The 27,216-nt window shown below is 43.1% G+C and overlaps 1 protein-coding gene across 2 annotated transcripts in view; it reads left to right on the forward strand.

Annotated features, from left to right (window-relative positions):
* Positions 1-2,968: 2,968 nt before the first annotated feature.
* The window catches only part of PTPRN2 (protein tyrosine phosphatase receptor type N2), a 1,102,513-nt gene continuing 1,078,265 nt past the window's right edge, over positions 2,969-27,216 (forward strand). Inside the window, exon 1 of one of the 2 annotated variants that reach the window (XM_074985055.1) lies at positions 2,969-3,181. In XM_074985055.1, coding sequence (XP_074841156.1) covers positions 3,073-3,181 — 109 coding nt within the window. In that variant the 5' untranslated portion in view covers positions 2,969-3,072. The remainder of the gene's footprint in view (positions 3,182-27,216) is intronic. The other variant, XM_074985056.1, reaches the window with a different exon arrangement.

Consider the following 27,216-nt stretch of genomic DNA (forward strand, 5'->3'; position numbering starts at 1 on the left):
AGTCTTCCCCCCCGTGGCAAAGATTTTTTTGGGGGGGGCTTGCTGTTGCCAGGGAGAATGGACCTTTTCAACTGGCCCTCCAGCTGAAAACACCCCTCACCCCACAACTTTCCCCTCATGGGATGTGGGGCAGCCAACCCCCACACAGTCAATCAGGGCTGACTCCCCAGCCTGAGCAACACACTGAAGGGACCATTTTTAACTGTCACTTCAACAGACAACCCCACACCCTACAACACTCTAACAATGTGGGAGACCAGATATTGCAATCCCATACCTGGAGAACTAGTTGGCTTATCAGGTAGAAGCCATACCTTTCTGCCCAGGTAGGGTACTTTCAAGGGGTGGGCCAGTTGAGATGGCACGTACATCTGAGAGATCCCAGGGCACAGAGTTATTCATGCATGTGCAAATTTTGTGCAGTGCCATCCCCCACATTGGACATGTCTGTGTAATGAAGTGGGAAGCCAAAAATCCTGTGTCACAAATTGTCTTTTTTCCTCAACTTTACTGTCCCTTTCTTTCTTCAAGATGAGCTCTATTCCTGCAATATTTTCAGGGATGATGTTTCTGGATTCAAGGGGGGGCAAGAAGTGGCTGGAGGGCCAGTTGAGACGACACAGACACCTGGGTGATCCCAGGTCAGTATAACAAACCCCAGGCCTGGGGCAAGTACACCTTCTGAAGCCAGCCCATTTGGTTTTCCTTCACCTAGGATTCCCCATGTTTACTTTTCTCACTCTGAAAAAAGACCATTTGCTTTCCATGGGAGGGAATGAGGGCAATGTAATGTGGGAAGATGACATCACATATCCAAAGCCACTTTTGCGCAATTTTCCTACACTGCACCAGAAAAAATATCCAGAATGCAACAGGGCTCAGGGAATTGTGGGATACATTCCCACAATGCACTGCTGCAACAGTCAATGTTTGCTGATTGAGGGTGGCGACAATAAGTTGACTTTGTGGGGTGGGGAGGGGAGGGGAGGATACTCAAATTTGAATTTATAAAACCCAGCGTTGTAAAATCAATTTTAATAAAACTGAAATTACACCATAGTGTAGACACAGCCATTGTCTATTTTCTCTATTGCTTTCTCCCCCTCGGGCTCCTTTTGGTTTCCGTTGCCAAAACGCCTTGATTTTTGGTGAAATAAAATTTTGTGATGTACTTCACTCCTGTTTGCCTACTTCTCTCCAAACTTGGTTTTTTTTTCCCCAAAAAAGTCATCATGAATTGTCCTTTTCTTTGCATGTCCACTGTCATGATTAAGTACAGAAGCAACCCAGTACAAAGTCTACAAATATCACTCACTCCTACCCCCTAAGGGAGGAGTTCACAAACTATCTATAAGGGCAAAATGTCTGAACGCTGGAGTCAGCACTAAATTTGTATAATAAAGAGGAGCTTACCGCTCCTTTAAACTTTAATAAGAGCAACCCAGAGAAACTACGACTCCCAGAATGCCATGCTTTATCTCGATGGGTACTGCAGCTACAAATCTAGGATAAGTGATTGCTAACCCTTTATTCTACTTGTATAAAATACTTGACCGAAAGCTATAATGATTCAAGCCTAGTAAAAAAGGAGGAAGAGAGACCATTAAGTATTAACGAAAGGTCATTTGCCTATATGCTGAAGCGAGAAAAAAACTTACATAAAGGCCCCGGACCAATATATGAATTAAATCATTAACGGGGCGTGGTACCCAGCTCTGGGTATGCAGCACAGCTGTAAAAGGGCTCCTAGCAAGACCACTCCCACCACCAGCTGGACGAGTTGCAGAACGCCAGAGTCTGGAGCGAAGCGGCGCACGCTAAGGGACCCACCACGGGAAACTAACGCTTTTTTTTTCCTCCCTGTGGCGTTGGCTCTTGCGAGATCCCGCTGGTCCCAACTCCGACCGGCCCTGCCGTTAAATGGGAGGCTAAGTAGGTCTCTCCTTCCTCCTCATACTTCTACCCCAGCCCTGCTGGGCGTGCTTCAGCCGGGGGCTCCGCAAAGGCGCCGGGAGGACACCTGGCGTCTCCGCCGAGAGCCTGCCAGTATTTTGAGGGGAAAAAAAGAAAGATCTGTCTGAGGCGGGCCCGCAGCACCCGCCCCCCTCCCCCTATAGGCTGGACGGTGCTGCCGCCTTACTGCCCTTGCTACCCAGCTTTCCCGCCAGGCGCGTCCTGCTGCCTCCCTTCCCCCTTCCTCGACCCTGATGAGCTGGGAAACAGCTGGATGGGCTCAAGTCCTTCACCTCCCCCGCCGGCGGGAAGGGGGAACCTGGCCAAGACGCTGCCAGTTGCCCTCCTCCCCAGCCCTGTCAGCCCCAGTGCGGCAGGAAGGGGAGCGGAGAGCCCTTGACCTGGGGGGGGGAGGGCCAAGTGCCGGGTGTGTTCTGGGCTAGCAATGGGGCAGGAGGGGTGTTTGCGGGCAGGGGGAGAAGCTGAGGTTTGAGGCCCCCTCACCCCGAGGCCTGCTCTTCCCTGCCGCTCAAGGTACCCGTGTCAGCTGACAGGGAACCTCGCTGGGGGGCAGAGGCAGCTGGAGAAACCCCTCGGGAGCAAAGGCGGGCGGGGGGAGCCCCCTGAGCCCCGGTGCGGAGACGGGAGGAGGGGGGGAGGCAGGAGGGGAGCCTCGTGAGCTCCAATGGCGGGTGGTGGGGAGGCAGGCGGGGAGTCCCCTCAGCCTCAGTGCAGGGTGACGGGAGGGGAGCCCCACCAGCCCCCATGAAGGCTGGGGCAGGGCAGCCGGGGAGCCCCATCAGCCCCCGGGCAGGGGGAGGACAGGCGGCGGGGAGCCCCGGCCCAGGGCTGTATACGAAGCAGCACCAAAGCGGAGCTCGTTCAGGTGCAGGGAGGAGGCGCCTGTGCGCCGCCTCCCCCTCCCGCCGCCTGCCTGGCAGGAGTGCGGGGAGGGGCCGGCTGGGGCGGGCGCGCGGGCGGCGCTGGTAGCTGTCCTGGGTGTTGAAGCTGCCGCTGCCGGATTTGGGAGCTGCGGGGAAGCGAAGCCAGCCCGGAATGGGCAGCATGGACTGAGCGCCGTAGGGAGCGGGCCGGGCAGCCGCCTGCGATGGGCCAGACATGATGGGGGCGCTCGGCTCCATGCTCCCGCTGCTGCTGCTGCCGGTCCTCGCCGCCGCCCCGCACAGCCAGTTCGCCAACGCCGGAGCCGCCGCCGAGGCCAGATTCGGTAGGTGCCGCGGCGGGGCAGGGCTGAGCGCCGGGCGGGGTCCCGCAGGTGAGCGGGCCGCCCCCCGAGCGCAAATGGGGAGCCCCGGACACAGCGGTGCGCCTCGCGTGGGAGCCCCCCCAGCTTCTGCGCCGCACGCCCCCCGCGTGAGACCCCACCAAGTCCCCGTCACCGGGCGTCTCGTGTGAGACCCCCCGCAGCCGCCCCCCCATCTGAACGCTTCGTGTGACCTCTTCGGTCCGAGCACCTCCCCCATCGCGTCCCCGCCGCTGCCCTGGTCAGGGCCCCGTGTGAGCCCCGCCCCGGTCAGAGGCCGCCCTGCTGAACGCCCCGCCACCTCCCGCGGCGCTCCGAGCCCTCCCTGCGGAGCCCTGGGGTCAACCCTGCTGTTCTGGCGGGCGCCGCCTGGGCGCCCCCTGGCAGGAGCCCCCAGCCCTCCCCCATCCAGCATGTGACACACCCCGGCCCAACCTGCTGGGAGCTTCGTTTGTGATTTCCGGTGTCTCCCCGCTGGCCATGCTCGGAGCCTTGTGAAAGTCACCTCCACAAACTCATCATTATGTGAGTCCCCCATCCCCAGAGCAGAGGCCGCTGTCGCGTTCATCCTGGCAAGGGATCTCCAGCGACCTTCTCCAGACCCAGAGACTCTCCTGTCAAACCCATCCCCCTGAGTCCCTTGCCTCAGATCTGCCCCAACGCAGAGACTCCCTGTCAAACTGAAACCATCGCGTTCAACCTCCTCATTGATGGCTTTCACGTGAAATCCATCTGAACAGAGATTGCACTACCAAGAGCATTTGTGGGAGCTCCTCCATGTGCTTTTCTCTCTGCCTGTGTCTGCACTAGAGGGTTTTGTCTACAACCCAGGGAGCATCCGGTTTCCTAATGCAGTTTGTTGACAGTAAATCGACAGAGTACAGCACTTCTGTCAACATTCTTCTCTCACTCCCCATTAGGCACAAAGTCTCTGTCAGCATAGATCTATTGACAGAAAAGCTGGTCTGGACATTTGAGGTGCGGGGAAGGCTCTGTTTGCTGTGCTGCCAGTTGGTTGTTTTCTCAAGAGAGCAGCTGGGCAGTCTGTCTGCTCTCTGTCAACAAAGCAGATTGCTCTTGCGATCTGCTTGGCAGATTGGCTGCAGTCTGTCAACAGAACTTGTTATCGTAATAAGTGTTCCGACAAAACTTGTGTGGATGAATCACTGAAATCTAGACATAGCCTCTGCGAGCATTCATGTGAGACCTGCTGCAGTTCTTGCCCCACTGAGAGCATTCATGTGAAGGTTCACACAGAGAACGCCAGTCCAGTCAAATTCAGCCAATGAGAGCAATTACATGGGCCCCTGCAAACTAACTTCATGGTGCTGAGACTCCCCCACCATTCACACCCCACTGAGACCATCAGTGTGAGATACTGCATACCCCCGCCCCCCGCAACAGAGGCTTCTCCAGTTAAATTCATTTCCCTGAGTCCCCTTCTCAAACTTAAAACTTCCACTGAAACATTGCAATCGCTGAGACCCCCAAAATTAAAAGTACCCCACTGCCAGTCATCCCTAACTAAATGCACCAAGGTCTGTACATTTTTAACCTACCAATATTTAAACTTGTTCCACTGGACTCCTCACCTGCCTTAACTCACACTGAAGTTCCAATACACAGAAATTTCCAAACAACCCCTCTCTGAGGTACCCCCAAATTAACCCACGCACTAAGATAGATTAAGTTTAACTCGGAGAGAGCCCCCAAACTACTGATCCAGTATTTCATGAAGACATCATGAAGTCTTATTTTGCTAAGATCTAAGTCCTCTTACTAAGATTCCATTTAAACAAACCTCCCACAGTTTTCTGGTTTCCAGACACTAAACTGTGCACTTGGTTCCTCAAATTCTTCTCTCCCAAATCAAGAGATTCCCTAAACTAAACCTAATATACTGAGAGATTAACCTCCTGCTCTGACACTTAAACATTAAATCTTCTTATCCAACCCTCCACCCTACAACAAACTGTCTCCTTTCACTGAAACTGATGACTAAGTCCCTACAAAAGATACCCTCAGTAACATCTACTTGAACAGCCACCCTGACTTACAACTTTTTACAGTGATTTACCTTGCAAGAAGAAGGTGTTGACTTGGAGAGGTTGGCATTTGGCATCATTTTAGTGGCTTCCTGGACTGGTTAGTGGGATCAGAATGTCTAGCTAAATTAGCTTCCTCTGAGGAAATCCCCCTTTCTATAATAAAATGAAGGAACCCGCCCATGGCATAGTTTTCATAATGTAAACATCGTTAAAAATTATTAAAAATGAAGCTGATGATATATGTAGTAGTCTTCAAGCCAGAGAGAATAAGGCATTAAGTGCTTGCTGTCAGGGAGGTAGGTGAGACATGTTTTTAGGGAGAAGGAGCTTGGACTGAAGATGATAGTAACATCCTCAGTTTCTATAGCCATGGAGCTGGTTCTTCGTGGCCTCAGAGGGAGAATGCCTGAGCCCAAAATGATCAGATACTGTCTTCATCTTTTTTCTTCTGTGTTAAGGATGCTGCTGTTTACTTTTTTCTCCTTGACACAATTTTTTGTTTTCTGAACATTGAAATCTTTTTGGGAATTACAAGAAGTTTGAAACAATAGATCTATTTGAAAAGGAGGAAAGGCTTTACTGCCTTTTAGAAAAGCCAGGAAAATAAACATCATTAACATGGCTGGGAATTAAATCAGTTTTTTAAAATCTGCCCTCCTTTAGAGTTTTATTAATCCATCTGTGGAATATTGATTCAGTATTTCATTCATTGTGAGTTCAAAATTTTAATTTTTACTATTTTGTGAAGGATTTGTACAAATTCAGGCAAAATTACTGTAAGAAAACCATTGAGTTTTTTGCTGTGGAGGTTATATGTTTGTTTTCCTCTTTTTCAATACAATTCCACTTTGTTCACAAACAGTTGTGCAAATATACAAAGATATATTAAATGCAGGAGTCCATCAAAACAATATATGCATGGAAAAATCATATATAGTTTGTCTTAGTAGATGATCCAGTAAGTCTCACTATAGATTAATTCCTTCTAAGTATAAATATACACCTTCGCAGAACCTCACACGACTTTTTGTGTACAAAATTGTTGTACGAATTATTAATTACAATACACTGATCCTCTTCAAATGATGACCTGTCTATTTTATAATAAATACCTACATGATTGTTTCAGAAAGTTGGGGATTGAGAAGTTATAAGGCAAGATAAAATATTAGATTTGTAGATCTTCCTTCTGCTCCTTCCTCTGCCTCTGCATTGCATATTACAAGTTTATCCTTTAACAATGTGTTTTTATAAGATAACATTATCAGGAAGGAAGCATATTGTCTGTTACTGCTTCTTGACTTTTAAAATGCTTTTTTTACTGGTAGCATTTTTCATGCAACTAAATGTGAAAACATATGGCCAGCCCCCACCCCCAAACCCCCTCTGTTTAAGCAAGAAGAGACAATCTTATCTTTTCCAACAAGGTGTTCAGTTTCTCAGAGAAAGAGAACAGCTGAGTACATTGTATCCACTATATACACTGTTTTCAGAAAATTGATAAAAACCAGTGCTGATAATTTAATATTCTAAATTAATCCTTTTATGTTAAATGGGCATTGTCAGCTTCAATTTTTGTAGGTAAACTGTTTTAAAAAATAAGAACACAACAGGTTCTGGCAGAGTAGTTTACAGAGTATCCTTATTATGTTTCCTAAATTCCCTTTTAATTGTTTTAATTTTTTTTCTGTTCCCCTACTGGTGGTAATATGAATCTTTTCAGCTAATGAATTTCTCCCTTCTTAAATAATTGCACATAAGAAACAGTGAAATTGGCTGTGCACAACTTGTTTTTAAGTACATAAATCAAGAAGATTTCCTATTCTTAGGTTTTGTTTATAACTGTAATGGGTGCCACATTTTCATACAGAATTGCTGTTTTCAATATGATGGAATTCTTTTTTAAAAAGGTACTGTTGGATCTGACAGATGCTTTGGGAAACTTGGGACCAACAGAAGTTGCAGTATTGTTTATTACTGTATTATACCAAATAAATGTTTCATTTGTACTAAAACACAAAGCTTAGTTCAGTACTATAAGGTGGGTGCAATAACCTTAATATTGGTATTGAGTAAGTTATTATATTTTTCTGCTTAATCTTACTTTAGATATGGTGACAAACTATACTTTTGTAATGCAGAAAGTGATGCTTGTAAATGGCAGTGAAATGGAGGTTATGTGTGCAAAAAAAGTTATAGTTTATTATGTATTTTGAATATAGTCATGCAGTTCTACTGTGTCTTATAAACATGAATTCTGCTTTTGTATTTTTAGACTTCTAATGTGATTTCAGTAAATCAATTTTTTTAAAGAAAATAAATTATTGCAAACAATTGTTTCCAAGCCCCATAATAAAAGTAGCTTTCAGAGGGCTATGCAAGTTATTTTACTACAGTTTGCTGTAAATGCAAACCAAGATCAAATGGGCTATAATTTATGTTGCAGCATTTTGGTTTAGAAGAAGTAGGGAATATACTTTCCTTAATAAACCAGTAACTGTAGGTTCCATTCACGCTCATCACACACAGTGAATGAATAAAGTAAATTACATTACATTTCAGTTGCAGGTCAATTTAAAAATGGTAGGTGGGCAGAAACGGATCACATTAACTCACAGACTTTTAGATAGTGCTGCATATTATTTTATATGAGTTTCACACAAAATGCTGTGCTAAACAAAATTGACTTACATTTCAGTCCTGGGAGCATTTACATGAAAAAGCTGAGCACATACTGAATAAATTGCGAGATCCGGGGCTTGGGTTCTTTCTCCCCTGCAACAAAAAGAGATGAAGAGTTGTGAGAGGAGGGTTGAAGGGGAGTAGAGGGAGAGAGGAGGGTCTGTATAGAACCGGAGTTAGTTCTACATCCAAATGTTGATTCTTGTTTTACAAGAATATGGAATGGTTGCAAAACTGAACAAAGGATATAAAAAGGGTACAGTGTCTTTTTTGGTCAATGGTTTGAATTCAGCCGAGGATTATTAGCATCTGAAAGTTGCAGGCAACTGATGGTTAGTTACTGGAGAATGGCACTGATCTCACTTTAGTACTTAGTGGACATGTGTTAACATTACCAAACCCACCTGTGTTGTGGACTAGGCTTACCAGTGGTGCTTCCTAGTGATCAGGTCGTTATGTCCCATCTCTCTACTGTTGAGTATCCCTCTCCAGCAATCACTCCAGTGCTGTAGTGATCCATCTTTCAGTAGATAGCAACTTTGCACTCCAGTTGGGTTTGTCCTTTTTGGGGTAACAGCAGAGGTGAAAGTAAGCTGGTGAATCCTGGTGTGCTGCTCTGGTAAGGAGGAGTCAGCAGGCTGGGGTTCTCAGCTTCAGAAAGAGGCATTATGTGCTCCCATATGGACTCCTAGGGCTCTGCTGAAGGCTGCTACACTAAGCAGCCCTCAGCCAGGCAAGTTAAAGAGTCTGGCTGGCATTGTGGCCCCCAATCACAAGTCCAGGATTGCCCCATCCCTGAGTGTCCCACCTCCAGGGTGCAATTTAGGGAGAGTGGGTGGGGGCGGACCTACATTGAAGCTCCCTCCCAATATTTGTACCAGGATACTGCTTAGAGTTCCCCTTCCTATCACTATCAGGGAGTGAGGGGAAAGTAAACAGTTTGATGCATTCAGATTTCTTTGGCTGGAGGGGGCAGGGGGCAGATGAGCTATGCAGTTTCCTTTCGCTCCCTGACAGTGAGAGACAGGGGAAGAGCAAGCATTATCCTGATACAAATCTCAGGGTGGGGGTCTTCAGTACCCCTGCCTTTCCCTCACACACACATACCAACTCCATGCCCTAGCTTCCCCACGCCTGCAGCCCTCTTGCCCTGACTCCTGCACCCCCTACAAGCTCCAACTCCCTTTCCTGAGTTTCCCTTATGCCCCCAACCCTGACTCCTGCAACTCTAACACCCAGAACTTCCTCCCCGAGCCCTTCCTTACTCCAAGTCTCTGCCTTGACTCCTGCACCCCGCACATCCCCACCCGCTGTCATGAGCCCCCCCCATCTCAAAACTCCATAATGCCTTGCACTCCACTCAACACTTACATTTCTTACAGATACTGTCGTATCACCCGCAACCTCCTGTTTCTCAGGGAGGTGGCAGGTTCTTCTGATATGACCATACCTGTAAGAGATTTAAGTTAGTTTCACCCCTGGCAGAGTTATACAAAATGTATATAGTCCAACATCCACGCAAAAGAAAGTGTCTTTAGTCCAACCCTGGGGCTCTGTAGCTGGCACACCATTGGCTCTGTAATAGTACCTCTTTCTTCTTCAAGGTGGGAAGGGACAGGGAAAGGATTTTAATGTCCCTTTGACACTGAGCACTCCTGCATTCATACCGTATGTGCTATTGTAATAATATTTGTACAAAATATGCCTTGATGTAACATTTGAAAACTAATAATTCACTGATCATTAATACTTTTGTGTGATTTATGTACATAGTGGGCATTAAGAAATATGGGTAGACATTAGAATTTAAATACTTGAAGGGTTACCCTCAGAAAAGCCCATTTCACAGATTTACTGGTCTAGTAAGAGGGCAAGGGGTCTACAGCAGTGATGGGCAATGTATGCTAGTAAGTAGACCACATGAGTAGCCCTCCTTTATCTTAGTAGGCTGCACGATAATAATTATATGGAGAGACACATCTCACAGAACTGGAAGGGACCTCAGGCGGTCATTGAGTCCAGTCCCCAAGCACCATCCCTCCCCCCTTTTTAAAGTCTATTTACCTCAGATTCCTAAATGATGCCCCCCTCAAGATTGAACTTACAACTCTGGGTTTAGCAGGCCAATACTCAAACCACTGAGTCCCAGGATACGGTAGTTTTGTTAACTGTGCTTGTGTACCTAGAATTTGCAGGGTGTGCCAGTTGAACCATAGCAGCGCTTTGCTTGGATGCAAAGGAAGTGCATGTATCTCACAGTCAATGTTGTGTGCAATCAGCATGCCCATTGCTTCATGTGCCCTTGTTTCCATGTTTGTCATTTTAGCAATACTGGTGGAGGGGAAAAAAGACATCTGTGGAAACCAGCAGAAACTGGCTATCCTGTGCATGGGCAATGGTAAACAAAATCTCTTGCAGCCCACATGCAATACTCTGAGGCATCCCGTGCAGCCTGCAGGCAGCTTACCAATAGTCTAAAGTATTAAACAATTGAATGAACTGATTGTATACAATATTACTTAATTATACAGGTGCATAAAGAGAGGTCTTTCCTGAAAGCTAATGACACTCTGGTGATTAATATCACTGTGAAATATATGTAATAACACTATAGCTATGTCTACACTTACAAAAAACTTCAAAATGGCCATGCACATCACCAGATTGACGAATACTAATGAGGTGCTGAAATGAATATTCAGTGCCTCATTAGCATGCTGCTGACCACGGCACCTTGAAAGTGCATGCTAATTAGGTGCTGAATATTCATTTCAGTGCCTTATTAGTATTCTTCGATTTGGCCATTAGCTTGGCCATTTCGAAGCTTTTTGTAAGTGTAGACATGGCTGATGTGAGAAAATATGGATAATTAATGATATCATGTTTTAAAGTCCATGGCCAAACAAGGAGAAACAAGTTCCCTCCCAGACAAAAGAGAAGACAGTTTTTTACCTGCTTCCTATATAAAATAAGCATAGTATAATCAAGACAATACAATCCCTATTTATATACAGGGGGATGAGAAGCCTTAGAGGATGGGAAGAACAATATGGCCATAGTGCTGCTTGAACTGAGGTAATTAAACTTTGGAAGATAAAAGCAAAAGAAATGCCGTATCTGGGATCCATCACTGGACAGACCTAAGGGAACAGAACTCTTTCAATCTTATAAGGATGGGCTATTCAACCAAGGGGAAAAGAGGGCTGAAATCTCTGGGAACTGAATGTACTTGAACCTTCCCCCCTGAACAAAGCCTGTATCTTAATGGATTAAATTTTAGGTGATGGTTATTCATTTTTATATGCTTTTAATGGTTTCTAACATTATTGCTTTTACTTGGCATCCCTTAATCTATGTCCTAATCACTAGTGTTAATACATTTGTTTTATGTTTACAATACACCAACTTAGTGCTGTGTTTAAATGGAATGATGTATTTAACTCAGTTAAGTTAATAAGCTGTAGTGTGCTTTAGTCTATTTATTTGAACTGGCCAGGAGAAGGCTGGTCATTACACAGTGTATATAGACTTGGGAGAATTTGGGCCTGGAGTATGTTGGAGTCACATTGCTATTTGCAGTCAAGGTTGATGGATACCAGACTGGGCTGCTGGGATCAGAGTTGGTGGACCAGGGGTGGTTGCACAGAACATGGGCATTCAGATGTTACCTGCATGCCTATAGGCTGTCTGTAAGTGTCCCAGGCTAAGAGCAAAGGACTGTAAGGCCAAGGTTGTGGGGAAAGTGGTAATACAAACCTTCACTGGTCTGGATTTCACACATTATCAAATTCCATCACAGTTTACAAAAAGGGAGGTTAATAGGGGAGCCAAGGCCCTCCCTCTCTACCAGTCTCGGACACAGGGCTGTATAAGAGGCAGTAATAGCAAATACCCCAGAGTGATTTGAGGGTGCTTCCCTGGGGTCATCTTTGTACCATTCTCTTCCCCAAGGACCTTAAAGTCTTTCACTTGCAGTCCAGCAGAAATTAGCACAAACGACTGCATCTTCTGCCCAATTGGGTTCAGCTGGTAACCTTCTTTGCAGGCTGTCTGCAGCTTCAAACTGGTCCAAATTCATGATTTTCATTCCAACTACCAAATATCATTACATTTTGCTTCTGCCTAGGGTTTTAGACAGGCTGCAGTACCTGATCAGTCCCTGCCTCCAGTCAGACATCCAGCTCAGGGCTCAGTCACTAAGGCTTTCCTCAGGCCAAACTGCCCAGCTACCTCTCATGTGGATCTCCTCCCTCATCCCTCCGTTAGGGCATTAGGTACTTGTTTCATTACCAGGATGGGTGGGCCTAGGGTGACCCAAAACAAAAGATCTGCACCCCAGCTGAGGGGGGGACCCATTGGACTCAGGCCACAAATGAATTCTTTGAACAGCAAATGAAAAAACAGATGAGTGGAAGCCAGATATGTAAAATCTGGGCATTGCCTATAGGAATTCTGCTTGGAGGCATGATCTTAGGAAGTAGATCTCACAGTCACAGAACAACTGTCCATTAGCTTCCTCCCACTAGTTTGTGGATTGCCACCTTGGCCAACTCTGGCAGGAGGCCTGAAAACTACAGAAATAGCAAGTTAGGGGAAAATCTCTTGCATTCCTTTATGATTTTACATTGCCTCTGCAACTGCTGATAATGGATCCCAGCATGTCAAAAGATATCCACTGCATTTCCAAAGATTCCAAAAGCAATATATATATCCCAGCTTCATCAAATTTTCACTCACAGCACAAAACCAGATAAGTGGCTTTAGATATTCTTGTGTCAACATATTGTCACGTCTGACTGTCACATATTGCATGCATTTGAATAGTTATTCTGCCTGAATATTGGTGAGGCTACTATTAAGGTTTAGAGGCAGATTTAGGAAGGTTTAGTTGGTGGAACTGGGTGAAAATGGGAGAAGGGGTTAGATTGTTGTAGAATAAAGCTTGGAGAGGAGGAGAACGGTCGGAGAGAGGGTACTGAGAGGTTGTCTGATCTCTGCTGTCTCACACAGCATAGTTGGTACAATGTTTGACCACTGTGAGTGCTTAACATGAGTGTAAGTCCACTGAAGATGGAGCTGATAGGAAAGATTGTATGGATAGTTGAGTAAGGTTTATAATTCTGTTTTACTTTGCTGAGATCTGAATAAAAATATGCATTCAAATGGTGACAAGCAGTGATTAATCCAACTAAATTGCTACTAGGAAATTTGAGGTTGTTTTCTAAGTCTTAAAAATATCTAATTACACTTTATTTGCCTTTGTAAAAGTGGGCCTGCAGACTTCTAATCTGGATTGTGTAGTATATTATCTATATTTGTATAGCTCAGGGCTTGCTTTGGTATTGCAAAACCTTAACTGAAATAACATGTCATATTCCATCTAGTCCTTGCTAAACGTGACTAGGTTCCCTTCCACCCCTCCCCATATATGTATTCACAAGAATCACTGTTTGTCTCTTGGTTTATTATAATCATCTTCAGGCAATAGGGACCACTTTCCACCTTTTTGAGAAGCACTGTATTCACTGGTGAACATTCTCACACCAGTATGTGTTGTAGGAATTCAAGATGTAGAGACAATAAATTTTCCACTTTAAAAACAAAATAAAAAGACCAACCAACCAATCAAAAAAGCAAATAAACAAACAAACAAACAAAAAAAACCCCCAAAACCAAACCCAAGATAGTGAAGTTAGGGATCTATGATTTTTTGGGGTGCTGGTGGCAATAGAATTAGTTGTGGATAGAGATAAGAAATCAAAGGCATATGGTGCAATACTGCCAAGTTCAAGTATTCGAAAACCATGAGTTATGCTGCCAAAATCATGAGACTGGTATGAGATTTGTTTTAAAAATAGTTAATTTTACATCCTTTTTTATGTGCTTTCTAGTATGAGCATTTAGGATGTTCTGGCTTCAAGTCTTCAAGCTTTGCTCCATAACCATGAGTGCTAGAAATTTATTTTCATTTTAAATTGAAAGTTTATATTACTGCTTTATCCAGGAGCTAGGGCTTCAGGAAATACATGAAGAATTGGCAGATTTGTGATAAAATTGGAAGAGTTGGCAATATTGATGATAGTTCAGCTCTTGTGGATTGGATGTAAGATGCATGACACTTCGAAGAGCAAGGTCCATTGTGGCTGTAGTGGTTACAAAGATATAAGGTGGCCTTGTATAGTAACTTAAACATGTTGCTGTAAATAAAATATTGGAATGCGTGTCCCAAAGAGCGTTTATGGGTCTTTGCAGAATGGAAGGCTCTCAGACATAAGTAGTCTAATGAAATGGTGGTAAATGGAGTTTTGTGGGGGGCATTACATTATTGTGTGGATTAAAAATATCAGAATAAAACATTTAAAATATGAACACATTTTTGGTTTGGTAGCACAGTTGATTACTGGCTATAGTTCTAAGCTGCTTCTCTGAACTGGGTTTTCCTGTCAGCATCAAAATTTGGGTTTGATTCCATCTCTAGTTAATTCACTAAGTTTTTACCACATACAGACCTGGAAGCTCATGAATGCAAACAAGAATGAAACTCTCAGAAATGAACAATGATAGCACACATGGCTTGCAAGAAGTATATAGCCTTAATATTCATAATATTGGGATGATGCAAATAAAAAATTAGTTTTGTAGTTCCAATACAGTAGCATTATCATGAAAATCACGAAGGAGGGTCATTGGGTTGGTGGACTGTACAGCTTTTTCACCCCATCTCACTAGTTTACATCTGGCTTCCCTGAGTAGTGATAGAAAATAATTATCTGAACTCTTCATAAGTGTATGTGAAATGAATTGGACTTACTTCAGGTCATATGAACAGGGATCCCACATCACACAAAAAAGCAAAAAACCACCCCCACCAAAGGCGAACTAATTGCCAAACTTATGAGAGAGGCTGTGTTTCACTTTGTAGATTAGGTTACACTCTTGCTCTTGGAGTGGTCTTGATGAGTTTAGTTTGAAACAGAGTGACAGAACATTGTGTTGCCACTGTGGGAAGGCTTGTTTTACCCCACCTCATACTCTATGTCTGCTGTAGACAGCTGAAGTACCCTGCTATCCAGATCTCTCATCCTGGCAGCTTTCGCAAGACTAAATTAATGTACTTTAAAAACTCACACAGCTGAATCCAAATTTGCAGTTTATAGTCTGTACTCTCTTCTCCACAAAGGATCAGGATTGGAATTTCAGGAGTTAGATCGTCTTGCATTGAAATAGTGTAGACTAACTTGCACAATACCAAGATCCTATTATGCCTGACTCTTCTAGCCGATATAGGTATTTTTTTAAGGATACTAAAGTAAATTAAATCAACTACTGTCTTTAAGAAAGCAATTTTGTAAGGTATCATGTCATACACAGCTACAGTCAATTGTATACATGTTCATTTTGCTGAAATTCAAAAACTACACAAAGGAATGTAAAATACTGCAAAAGATTAACTTGTTTATACCAGATTTTAGACCCCAGGACATTTCTGCTGATCGGTTCTGCAAAATATGGAGCACTGGGGGCCCAATCCAGTTATGCTTTTAAATGTGGGTTTAAGTGCAAAGGTCGTCCCGTTGAAGTTGAGACTGCTCCCCTGTTTATAGAGAAGTTTTTATGTATTTGCTTTGCTGGAGTGAGGCCAGAGAACTCACCATCTTGAAGTACTGAACTTTACAAGTACTTCATGAATATTGAAATGTTAAGTATTCTGGTTATACATAAAGCTTAACAGAAAAGTGTTTTTATAAAATGAGGTTTATAACAACGTGGCAGACAGAAGAGAGATTTTTATAAGGCAATGCTGAATAACATTGGTGTTCAATGTTCAACAGTCATTGTATGATTAAAATACTTACGATTTTGAGCCTAATTCCATTCAAGGAGATGGAAAAACAATTATCAGCTTCTATGGAAACAGGATCAGGCCTATTGCCTTTAGTGTGATTTTTTTTTAATGTTATATAAATAATTGGAGTGAGTTGATAAAAGAAAAAGGTATCTGTGAAGAAAATGGTGCTTTTCTCTCCATTTCTAATTAATTGCAGTTTCATGCTTTCGAAAATATCTATCTATAATGTTACTTTTGGCATAACTGCCAGACCCTGTATTATATGCAGATGTTCCTATTGACTAATGACAGTCAAAAAATGGCTTACTCATATTCAAAACAACAATAGCGAAATCAGAGATTTCCAAGGAATAAAACAGTTAGTAAATTTCTGTAGTATTCTGTTACATTTCCATTTTATGAAGTCTGTGTGGATTAGATCACTCAATCATATTCTTGTGTGGCAATCAGAATAAATCTCTCAATCACTTTTACTGAGCCATAGAAATTGCTGCCATCTGTGATGTCGAGTTGCGTTTTGAAGAAGAGCACGGGGCAGATTTCATAGCACCATAGCTGTATTATATCTGGTGTTAAAGTTAGCCAAGGAAAGCAAGGCTCTATACATTTTTCTGTCTGTCCATCTGTCATGCCCACTCTGAAAGGTTTACAATCTGCAGGCAAATAACAAAGAGAGGATGGTGGAAACAGATATAACGCTGCACATACTAAGAAATAAGTAAAATAGGTGTGTGTGTGTGTGTGTGTGTGTGTGTGTGTGTGTGTGTAAAATACAGATAGAAAATCACAAAATAAGCATGTTGGTGCTGCCTGATGAACTAGTGTATTGAATGATTTCTGGACTCCAGTGGATGCAATTCCAATCGTACAATTAAGCACTTTAATTCACTTTTAACATAGTGACCTACACGGAATATTAAACTGTTGTTTAGCTCATAATCTTTGTTTTCCCTCTATTAGAATGACACAAAGCAGTTGTTTTCAGTAAATCATCACACAAGGGCTTTCTATAGGTGGCTCATGTGCATAAAACAAAGACACGATCAGCCCCGTCATCTCTCTTCTTGCTCCTTAGATGTTTTAGAGTATATGAGGATCCACATGCTGTAGAAGGAGGCAAAAAATCCAAAGGCCACTGCCAGTCTGACCTGGAGGAAAATTGCTTCCTGACTGCACATATGGCAGTCTGTTAGACCCTGAGCATGTGAGCAAGGACCACCAGCCAAGCACCTGAGAGGGAGAGAATGCTGGGTGCCATCTCAGAGCCCTGGCCCATAGAGGAGAATCAGGTCATATCGAAAGCAAACTGCACCGTCCATGGTGCACTGCAGGAAGCACAGCTCAGGCAGATGCAGTGCAATGTTGAAAATTGACCTGATATTGTATGGCAAAGTGAACTATTTTGTTTTGATCTCCCCAGTGAAAAACAAAGTGAACAAAAATCAAAAGTTTACCTTGAAAAAATATTGATTCAGGGGAAATTATATTTTTCACTAAAAAAAAGTATTGGCAGTTCCTGACCAGGTCTCGTTTTTTAAGTTAGGAGAAATGAGAGAAGCACAGAAAGATTTATTTTTTAAAAATACCATAATGTTGTTTAACTATAGGAAGGCTGCAAATAAAATCAGTGAAGACATGGTATTACATATCTCACTTACCCATTTCCCTGGCTCTGTGAAAGTCTGCAAAACACAACCTTAGCAAATTTTGTATTTCTTTAGAATTTTATTCTGACCAATGTCTCCAAGTAATCATAAATTTTAACAGTACCATCAATGCTGCATGTCAGGGCAGAACCAGACTGAAAGCAACTTCAAGTCTCTCGCTCCCTGAGCAAAACGTTATTACCTGTGTAGGAGCGCAAGATGTGAGGGTAGCTATATTCACTTTCATTCTTCTACGCAACTATTAAGCACAAAATGTTTTAAATATTATATTTATTTTAGTAGAACTGCCTTACCTTGCACAAGTTAATTTTGGTAGCACTAAAGTAAAATTCAGAGAAGAAAGGCCCTTGCCCTGTTTTAATCTGAACAGTTGGATAATCAAAGATAATGTTACACAAAATGAGGTCTGCATATCTCAGTTTGAGATCTGTCATCTACTTATCACCTGCTTTAAATAAATAAAATCTATATTTCTTAGAGCGACTCTTTTTGCAGTTAGATATTAGCTATTCTCCCCATGGCTATATTTTTTAGTTTCTTTGTATTAACATTGTCATATCTTATCTGCCAGTCTGCAAGCCAAATAATTGTAAGAATTTCAAAATTAACAGAGGCAGTGAGGAAAATGGATTTACCCACTCATTATACTCTCCATAATAGATCTAATAGATCTGAGAGCAGAGCAGGCTAGTTATTAAAATATTCTCCTCATAAACATCATTTGTATTTTATTCAAAAACATAATTTCCAAGGGTACAACAGATCCATGACTACATTGTTAATTTTGTATAGTTTAATCTCCTCTTGTACAGTTTAATCTCCTCACACAAACACAGGCGTTACACAAGTCTACGCTACACTACGCTAGTGTACACTAGTCTATACTCGTGGAGCATCAACATTATAAATGCATTCTATTGGCAGTAAATAAGATGGAATATGGCACTTCTGTTGGCAGCTTTTGGTGTACCCCGAGGAAACAGAACACCTTTCTTGACAGAGTCTGTTGGCAGAAAGCCACTGTGAACACTTGTGGGGTCCTCTGTCGATAGACAGGGCTTCTGGGACACCAGGCAGCCCTATTAGCTGTGCTTGCAGTTGGCTGTTCTAACTCTGTCGACAAAGTGGATTACCAGAATGATCAGCGTTTGAGTGTGGCCGCAATCTGTCAACAGAAGTTTTGTTGGAAAATATCTTCTGACTCTCACATCTGTCAGAAGATTGCTGTAGTGTAGACATAGCCAAGGAGTTGGACTTTTATTATAGTGTATTCATAAAGATGTGAGTCTACATCTTATGAAAAAATGTGCAATAAAAGTAGCAAAACTATAAATGGTAGAAATGTATACACTTTGGGGAAGAAGCCAACTAACAGGGAAAAATTATTCAATTTTTGTCTGTATTGTGTTCATTTACATCTTCTCCTATCCCCTTTCACAGCCCTGGCCATGAATGGGCTCATGAAGTTGCAAACTGAGCAGGGATGGGTCTCATCAGCACTTTAATGTGAGATCTCTAAACTGAACTCAAGCATTCCAAGAGGTGGTGGTTGCCATTCTACAAATGTCTTTCTCATTTCTGAGTCTACATGGACATGTGGACAAGGGTATTGGACAGCAGCAGGTACAGTCTTAGCAACTGTCTTAGAGAAAACTAAAAGTTCCTGACTTCTTCTGGTTTAGGACAGGCTTGCAGGCTTTTTCTAAAACCAAGACAGTTCGGTGTAGTGTACTAGCCAAATTCAATTTGAAGTAATTCTCTTCTGTTATTTCCAAATCCCCCATTGCTTCATATTAACGGAGCTTTCCTCATGTGGGCTATGTTTACACTGCAGCCCTATTTCTAAGTAAGCTAGTCCAGAATAGTTTGTAGTGCCTATTTCAAAATAGGCACTATTTCTCCTGCAAAGAGCTTTACAGATTTAGAAATAAAGCACCCGCTATTTTGAATTTATTTTGAAATAGCGTGTGTAATGTAGACAACAGCAAAATGATTTCAAAATAACAGCTGTTATCTTGAATAACTGGGCTGTGTGGCTGTAGCTATACTGTCCTAAAACTATTTTATAGTGTTGCTGTAAATTTTTAGTTGTTTGCCTCTTGTGCCAGTAATGAGAACATTTCAATGGTGGGAGCAATGATCCCTCTATAAATGCAACTTGTAATAATATTTGCAGTTCTCAGGCCCACATATAGTGCCTTTCCTTCTACCTTTCACCCTGGGTTTACAGTTTGAATCGTAAAATGTAGACTTTTATCTTTCTTACCAACAAGATTGTACTCAGTTTCCACATACATTTTAGACAGGGAGGAGCAGTTTTATAAAACTGGAAACTTGAATTCTATAAGAGTTATGAAAAAAACATGCAATTTGGTAACATGCCCCCTCTATACTGGCAAGGGATCTACTGACTAGTGTATTAACAACTTGCTATTACCAACTTATTTAAAGGTAGTTCTGGCTAATATGGTTTCACCACCAGCATTCCCAGGGCCTAAATGCCAATCATAAATATAATTTCTTCAAGTATAACATTTTAATTTTATTAAAGGAACACTCTCATAGTTTAAATCCAAAATGTCTACTTAATTCAAAATTGTGTATTACTTCATTTTGAGGACTAGCCTCATGACTCAAATGTCCTTCTCATGCCATCAGCCTGTTTCTGTGGAAAAGATGAGGGTTATTTAGGGTTGAGGAAAGTGTAGGAGTTTCCCAAAGAAAAAGCTTTGTTCTCACATTGTTTATCCTAGTTGATAGTAAACTAGCCTCACACCACTACAGACATCTTTGTTGAAACTGCTTATATGATCAGGGCCTAAATTAAATAGACTTTATTATAGTAAGCTCCACATGTGCCTTGGCCCATAGAGGAGAATCAGGTTATGTGGAACTCAAACTGCAACTTCAATGGTAGGCAGATGCAGTACCATGTTGAAAACTGATCTGAAATGAAATGTTTTGGTTAGGTTTGACAAATTGAAGTATTTGTTTTGATCTCCCCAATGAAAAATAAAGTGAACAAAATCAAAAGTTTTCCTTGAAAAAATATTGATTCTGGGGAAACTATATTTTTCACTAAAAAAAACTTATTGGCAGTTCCTAACCAGGTCTAGTTTTTAAGTTACGATAAATGAGAGAAGCACAGAAGGATTTATTTTTTTAAAATACCATAATGTTGTTAAACTGTAGGAAGGCTGCAAATAGAATCAGTGAAGACATGGTATTATATTGGCTTTCCATGATGTCATCTGTAATATTTGTTTTTATAGCATTGTCAGAACTAAAAAGCTTCTTATCTGCTTTTGTTGTCTCCAAAGTGGCAAAAATACACTGGTTGCAACAAAAGATTTTTTTTTTCCACAAAAGGTTTCGTTCTCACATATAGCTATAGGTACCTGCTCTGTAGAGGAAATCAGAACGAAATCAGATTCTGTGATTATTTGACAATTTACAAATCCTGAAGTGATCTTAAGTTGTACATTTCTGTGAATACTATGACACCCACAACACCCATGAGTGCTTCCTTTTCAAGTAGAAGTGTAATATTCCTTAAAGTATTAGCATCAGAGTTTAGTCCAGGGGTCAGCAACCCTTGGCAAGGTTGCCAGGGATGGTACCTGAGCCAATTTTCATTGGCATATGAGATGGGAGCTCAGACCCACCTCCCCTCCCCTGTGTAGCTGGGAGCTTGCTCAAAGCCTGCTGCCTGTGGATAAACAAAAGACCAGCTAATGCTGCCAACCACCAAAGCTTTGCATTTTAATTCATTAATGAAACTGTTGCAAGTAGGACTATCTTTAACTTTTTAAAGTATCACCAGCACTCAAATCATGCATAGAGGTCAAAATGTCAAATTTCAGCACTCTGCCTCAGAAAGGTTGCTGACCCCTGGTTTAGCCTTCAGCTTTTGTGTTTTGTTTTGTGTTTTTTGTATTTTTAAAGTAAAGGATTTTCTGGGAATGTTCTACTTCTAAATTACCAGCAGGGAATGGATAGGCACAGATTTTTTTTAATATATTCCCTATAGTATTAATAGGAATAGGGCTGAGATAAATATCTTAGCACTGAATGCCCCTGAACTTTGGAACAGGTCAGATCCACTGCTGGTACGTTTCTCTAATGGGCTTCTCTAAAGCTCCTCCATCTCAGTGCCTTTTAAATGTTAAAGTGATATGAGATCATTTACTCTAGGGGTGTGTCTACACTTGGGAATAAAGACAAATTTATTAAAGTCGACCTCATAACACTAGATTTTATAAAGTCCAAGTTGAGTGTCTGAAACTGTTCACAAAGTCAACTTAGCGTGTTCCCATAAGATTGCTTAAGTTTGACTATGACTGCAATGCATTGTGGGTGCCTATCCCACAGTTCCTGAAGACCTTATGCATTTTGGTATTCTGTGCCCATGTCTTGTGGGGGAAAAGGTCCCCACAAGTGGTTCTGGCTTTCTGATGTCATCATCCCAGATTTCTCTCACTTTCTGCTTTCCATTGAAAAGAAATGGACCGGGGAATTTTAGTGCTGCTTTTACGCGGACTGTGCCTGCCATTACACACAATAATATGGATCTGGAGATGCTTCTATGTTTGGTGCAGTGCGATGTGGTAATTAAGAACCTGATGCCTATGGAATATAAGTGCATTGATGCATGGTGCACTGATGAATATCAAGATCTGGAGAGTAGGAAGGCAGAGTTGTTGGCAGCACTGGAGTCATGGGCACTGTGGAGCACAGGTTCTGATCCCGAGAAACCAGCTCAGACTGATGGGACCACATCATTTTGCAGTCATGGGACTGCAAAACTTCTGTACACATAAGGCCACTTTCATGACATTTTGCAAATTGCTGTCTCCTGCCCTGAAGCGCAGCAATACCAGAATGAGACCTGCTTTGACAGTTGAGAAGTGTGTGGTAATTGCTCTGTGGAAGTTTGCAATGCCAGACAGCTATTGGTCAGTGGGAAATCAATTTGGATTGAGCAGATCTACAGTAGAGTTTGTTGTCATCCAAGTAGTCGAAGTGATCACTAAGCTTCTCCTATGAAAGACAGTGACTCTTGGGAATATGCATGACATAGTGGATAGATTTGATGTCATGGGGTTCCCTGACTGTGGTGGAATGCACGTCCCCATCCTGGCACTGGACCACAAGGTCCCAGAGTATATTAACTTCAAGGAGTGCTTCTCGATCATGTTGCAGGCATTAGTGGATCACAAAGATCATTTCACTGACATCAATGTGAAGTGGTTGGGAAGTGGTTGTGTGCATGACACACAAATCTTTAGGAATTTTGGCCTGTTTAGAAGGCTCCAGAGTGGTACTTCCTTGCCAGATCAGAAAATCAAAATTGGGGATGTGGAAATGCTCATAGTGATTGTTGGTCACCCTGCTTACCCCTTGACTCATGAAGCCATACAGAGGCACCCTGGGCCCCAGTAAGAAGCTCTTCAGCTACAGGCTAAGCAGGTGCAAAAAGGTGGTAGAATGTGCCTTTGGCTGTTTAAAAGCAAGGGTAAGGTGCCTTCTGACCCACGTAGACCTCAGTGAAGAAAACTTCATTCTTATCATTCTTATCATTGGGGCCTACTGTATTCTTCATAACGTGTGAGGTGAAGAGGAAGAATTTCATGCCATCATGGGCGGCAGAGGCAGATCTCCTGACCAGTAACAATCAGCAACTGAACACCAGGGCAAGCAGGAAAGCACAGAAAGAGGCAATGAATATCAGGGATGCCTTGAAAAGCAAGATTATGAATGAGCATCAAGGGCCTAAATCTCATGCCATTAACTGGCATCCCTCCACATCCATGCTGTTTCCTTGCCTATTATGAAACCACCTCCAGCATACGACAACCCTTGCCATTACACCCAACCCCAAAGATGGACCCCAAAGCATAATGAATAAACAAAACTTTCTTTTTCGGACCTAAAATGATTTTATTTAGGGTGCCCTAATAGCAGAGTGGTGGGTATAGGGAAAACAAAAGGATAGTAAACTCATAGTTCATGGTATGTTATCCTTGTGCTGGTGGATGATTCCTTGGGAGTAAAGTGCAAGGATCTCCATAACCTTCCCCCACTCATTCTGGGGCACTGATGAGGGGAAGGGGGTGGAATGTGCAGAGGGAGGAGGGGCATAGATTGGAGGGGGATGCAGAGCCCTAAGCAGGGGAGGGGACTGTGTGGAGGGAGATCTGAAATGGTGAGGGGGCAGGAGTGGGCAGGGGATACAGAGCCTCGACCAGGGGAAAAGAATGAAAGTGGAAAAGGTGGCATGTAATGTAGGTGCCTGGAGTGGGCAGGGGACCCTACCAGGTGAAGAAAATGAATATGGATAGGGTGGCATGTATTGGACAGGGGGTGTAGTTTGTGGAGTTTGATTTTTTGAAACATTGCTTCATTGATCTTCATCTACCTGATCATTGAGGACAGAATTGAAGCCTACATTTTAGTCTGATTGTCCACTGTTGTTCTCCTCCAATCTCTCATCTCATTTTTTTTTTTGTTTTCCTGCCACTTCAGAATAATCTACCACCATTTCTTGATGTGTCTTCTTTCTCCTCCTCGTTTGGGGCAATCTCAGTTCAGTGGACTGGGACCTCTGCTCCTCTGACTCCCTTTTCCAAGGTTGTTTCCTGCGTTAAAAATGTTGAATTATTAAAGGATTGTCAATAGCAACATTTTTATCTTTACTCAGAACAATGAGCATACTGACAAACTGAAAGTCTATTTGTCTCTATGGACCACTGTATTGCAGTGGCCAGGCTCTCTCTAGATTCTTAAGGGTGAAGAATTCATGAGTCCAAGCGGAACGATTCAAGCTCTTCTGAAGCTGACACCTTAAAAGTAACTGCAGGCATGCACGTGAAAAGGAGCAGTGCCTGATCACATGTCGGCACAGGCAGAGTGGAGTGTGGGGTTGCCGGGGAGCTGCTGCATGTCTGATTGGACATGCGGCAGACCCATCACCACCTGCTAGGCCAGCATCCAATCTCCTGCTGGCCCGGGGAGAGGTGGGGGGCTGCTAGGTGGGCTTCCTAAAACAGAGCCTGGATTTTAAAGCAAGCTGCATTAGGATTTAAAGAAGAAAACATTGAAAGTCACTGTAGGCATACACATGAAAGTCTGATCACCCACCAGCCCAAGGTTGAGGGAGGCTTGCTGCACCATTATTTAAAAACCAGTCAGACTTCATGAGTTTTGCTCTGGGGGTCATAGGCAAAAAATCGTTAGTGACTCATGAAACTTCCCATGTGTCCTAGGTTGTCAAAGGAGACATCAACCTCCTCAGAGTTGAAAAAAAAAAGAGAGGGGGCGGGGAGAGATTTCTTATTCTGTTCAGGTACAAGGTTGGATTCTAGATTATTTACTGGAGGCTTGGCACAGTAAGGAGTCTTACAGTGGAAGAAGTAACATGTCAGGTCTCCCCAAAAATCTCATGAGGAGAATCCAGAAGTGCCTGTCGAAGACCGTCAGGGAGATAGCCAAACAGGATCAGCATGCTGTCACCAGAAATATTAACAAGCTGTTGTAAGGGAAACAGGCATAGACCGCCCCCCCGACAATGGCACCATACTATTATCAGTAGAAAAAAAACATACTGACCAGAAGTGCCCTCTCCAGCATCTTGGTTTGCTGCCAAAGCTGCCTCCTGGGCTGAGGGGACAGGCTGCAAGTCTGGAAATAGTCCCTGGCTTGCAAGATCAGCTTCTGCAGTTGACTGCACCCTGCTGTTGTCCATCTCTTCCTCGTCCAACAAATCAGACCTCTCCATCATTCTGCTGAGCAAAAGTTACTGAACAGTCATGCCTTTTCTGGGGTAAGAGGTTGGGTCTGTCCACAGAATAGCAGGAAGCTCCTCATAATAGCAGCATTTCAGGGGAGATGGCCCACACTGAGCATTCAATTCTTTGCATTTTGGTAGTTTTGCTTCAGCGTCATGATTTTAATGCAGCACTGCTGAGCATTCCTGGTGTACCCTTTCTGAATCATGCCTTGTGATATCTTCACATAAATATCAGGTTTTTTTTTTATTTTTGCTAGCTTTGAGCTGCATGAAGATAATTCCCGTCCCCTCCATCCCCACATTGTGACAAGGTCCAGGATCTCTTGATGACTTCATGCTGGGGCTCTTTTGCAACCCTGGGAACTCTGGGCTACTAGGTATGCTGCATAGGTGTGATCCTAATATCTGCTTACCACACAGGCTAGAGAAGAAAGGAAATGGATTCAAAATTCCCAGGATGATGACCACTGCTTCCTATCTCATACTTCCTGCTCACTCAGAGAGCAGCAGAAGTAAAGCAGTGACCAGAAAGGAAACATTGGCCTTGACCACACTAGCCCTCTCCTTTGAAGGGGGTATGTAAATGAGCTAAAACATTTTGGGAGTAAGGGCACTTTGAAATTTCATGGGTACTTCAAAGTGCCTGTGGCTACATGGCCTGCCAGTGCTTCGAAGTTCGCAACTTTGAAGTTTCCACGGCGAGAATTAGCCTAATGAGGTGCTGCATGTGCAGCACAGCACCTCATTGCTGTTCTCTGCTTGGTCTTGTTTACATGCCCCCCCCTTTGAAGGAGGGGGCTAGTATAGACAAGCCCATTGAGCGGCATTGTGGGATTGTTTTGGAGGCTAATAAAATTAATTTTAATAATGCTGCCACCTGCGCCTGTATAGGTTGACACTGAAAAATTTGACTTTAGGAGTTACTCCTGGTGAATTGGGCATTAAAAAAGTTGTCCTTCAGACCCCTTAAAATTGACCTATTGACCACTATGATGAAGACTGATGGTTTGTAAAATGGACCTGAGACCCTTAAATTCAGCTTAATCCCTCACCAAGCAAAAGGCTCACCAGGCAAAAGTTAGTATCTTCTTTTATCCCACAGAATTTCCAACTCTTTCACATTGCTGTTTGGCTTGTAGAATAGGAGAGTCTCTGCAACTGTTATCAGAGAGGTAGCTGTGTTAGTCTCTATCTTCAAGAACAGCAAGAAGTCTGGTGGCACTTTATAGACTAAGGTTGTGTCTACACTACCACCCTCCTTCGAAGGAAGGATGGTAATTATTGTGTTGGGATTTTACTAATGAAGTGCTGCGCTGCATACGCAACACTTCATTAAGCAAATTCCCCCTGGCAGCAACTTGGAAGTTTTAAACTTCAAGGTACTGGCTCGCATCTAGCCATGGCTCATCCGCCGGTACTTCGAAGTGCTGGGGCAACTTCAAAGTCCCTTTACTCCTCAAAATTCATTCATCAGCATTTCATTAGTAAACTCCCAACACCCTAGTTACCATCCTTCCTTTGAAGGAGGGTGGTAGTGTAGACAAGCCCCAACAGATATTTTGGAGCATAAGCTTTCGTGGGTAAAGATCAGCTTCATCAGATGCATGAATGGTGGTGGGGAGTTTCAGAGGATTATTTAAAGACGGGGTCATGGGACTACTGTGAATGCCCCCCCATGCATCTGACGAAGCGGATCTTTACCTACAAAAGCTTATGCTCCAAAATACCTTTTAGTCTATAAGGCGCCACAGGACTTCTTGTTGTTCTCTGCTACTGTTGAATGTCTTACAGCTTGTGAGGAAAGCAGAGATGAGAGCTTTTGGCTTTAACTGTTCCGGTATTTTAACTGTTCATTAGAAATCTAACCTTTATCTAAGTGGCTACATCTACACGTGAAGCCTACATCGAAATAGCTTATTTCGATGTAGCAACATCGAAATAGGCTATTTCGATGAGTAACGTCT

Source organism: Carettochelys insculpta, chromosome 2 (genome assembly GCF_033958435.1).
Source record: "Carettochelys insculpta isolate YL-2023 chromosome 2, ASM3395843v1, whole genome shotgun sequence".
Lineage (NCBI taxonomy): Eukaryota > Metazoa > Chordata > Testudines > Carettochelyidae > Carettochelys > Carettochelys insculpta.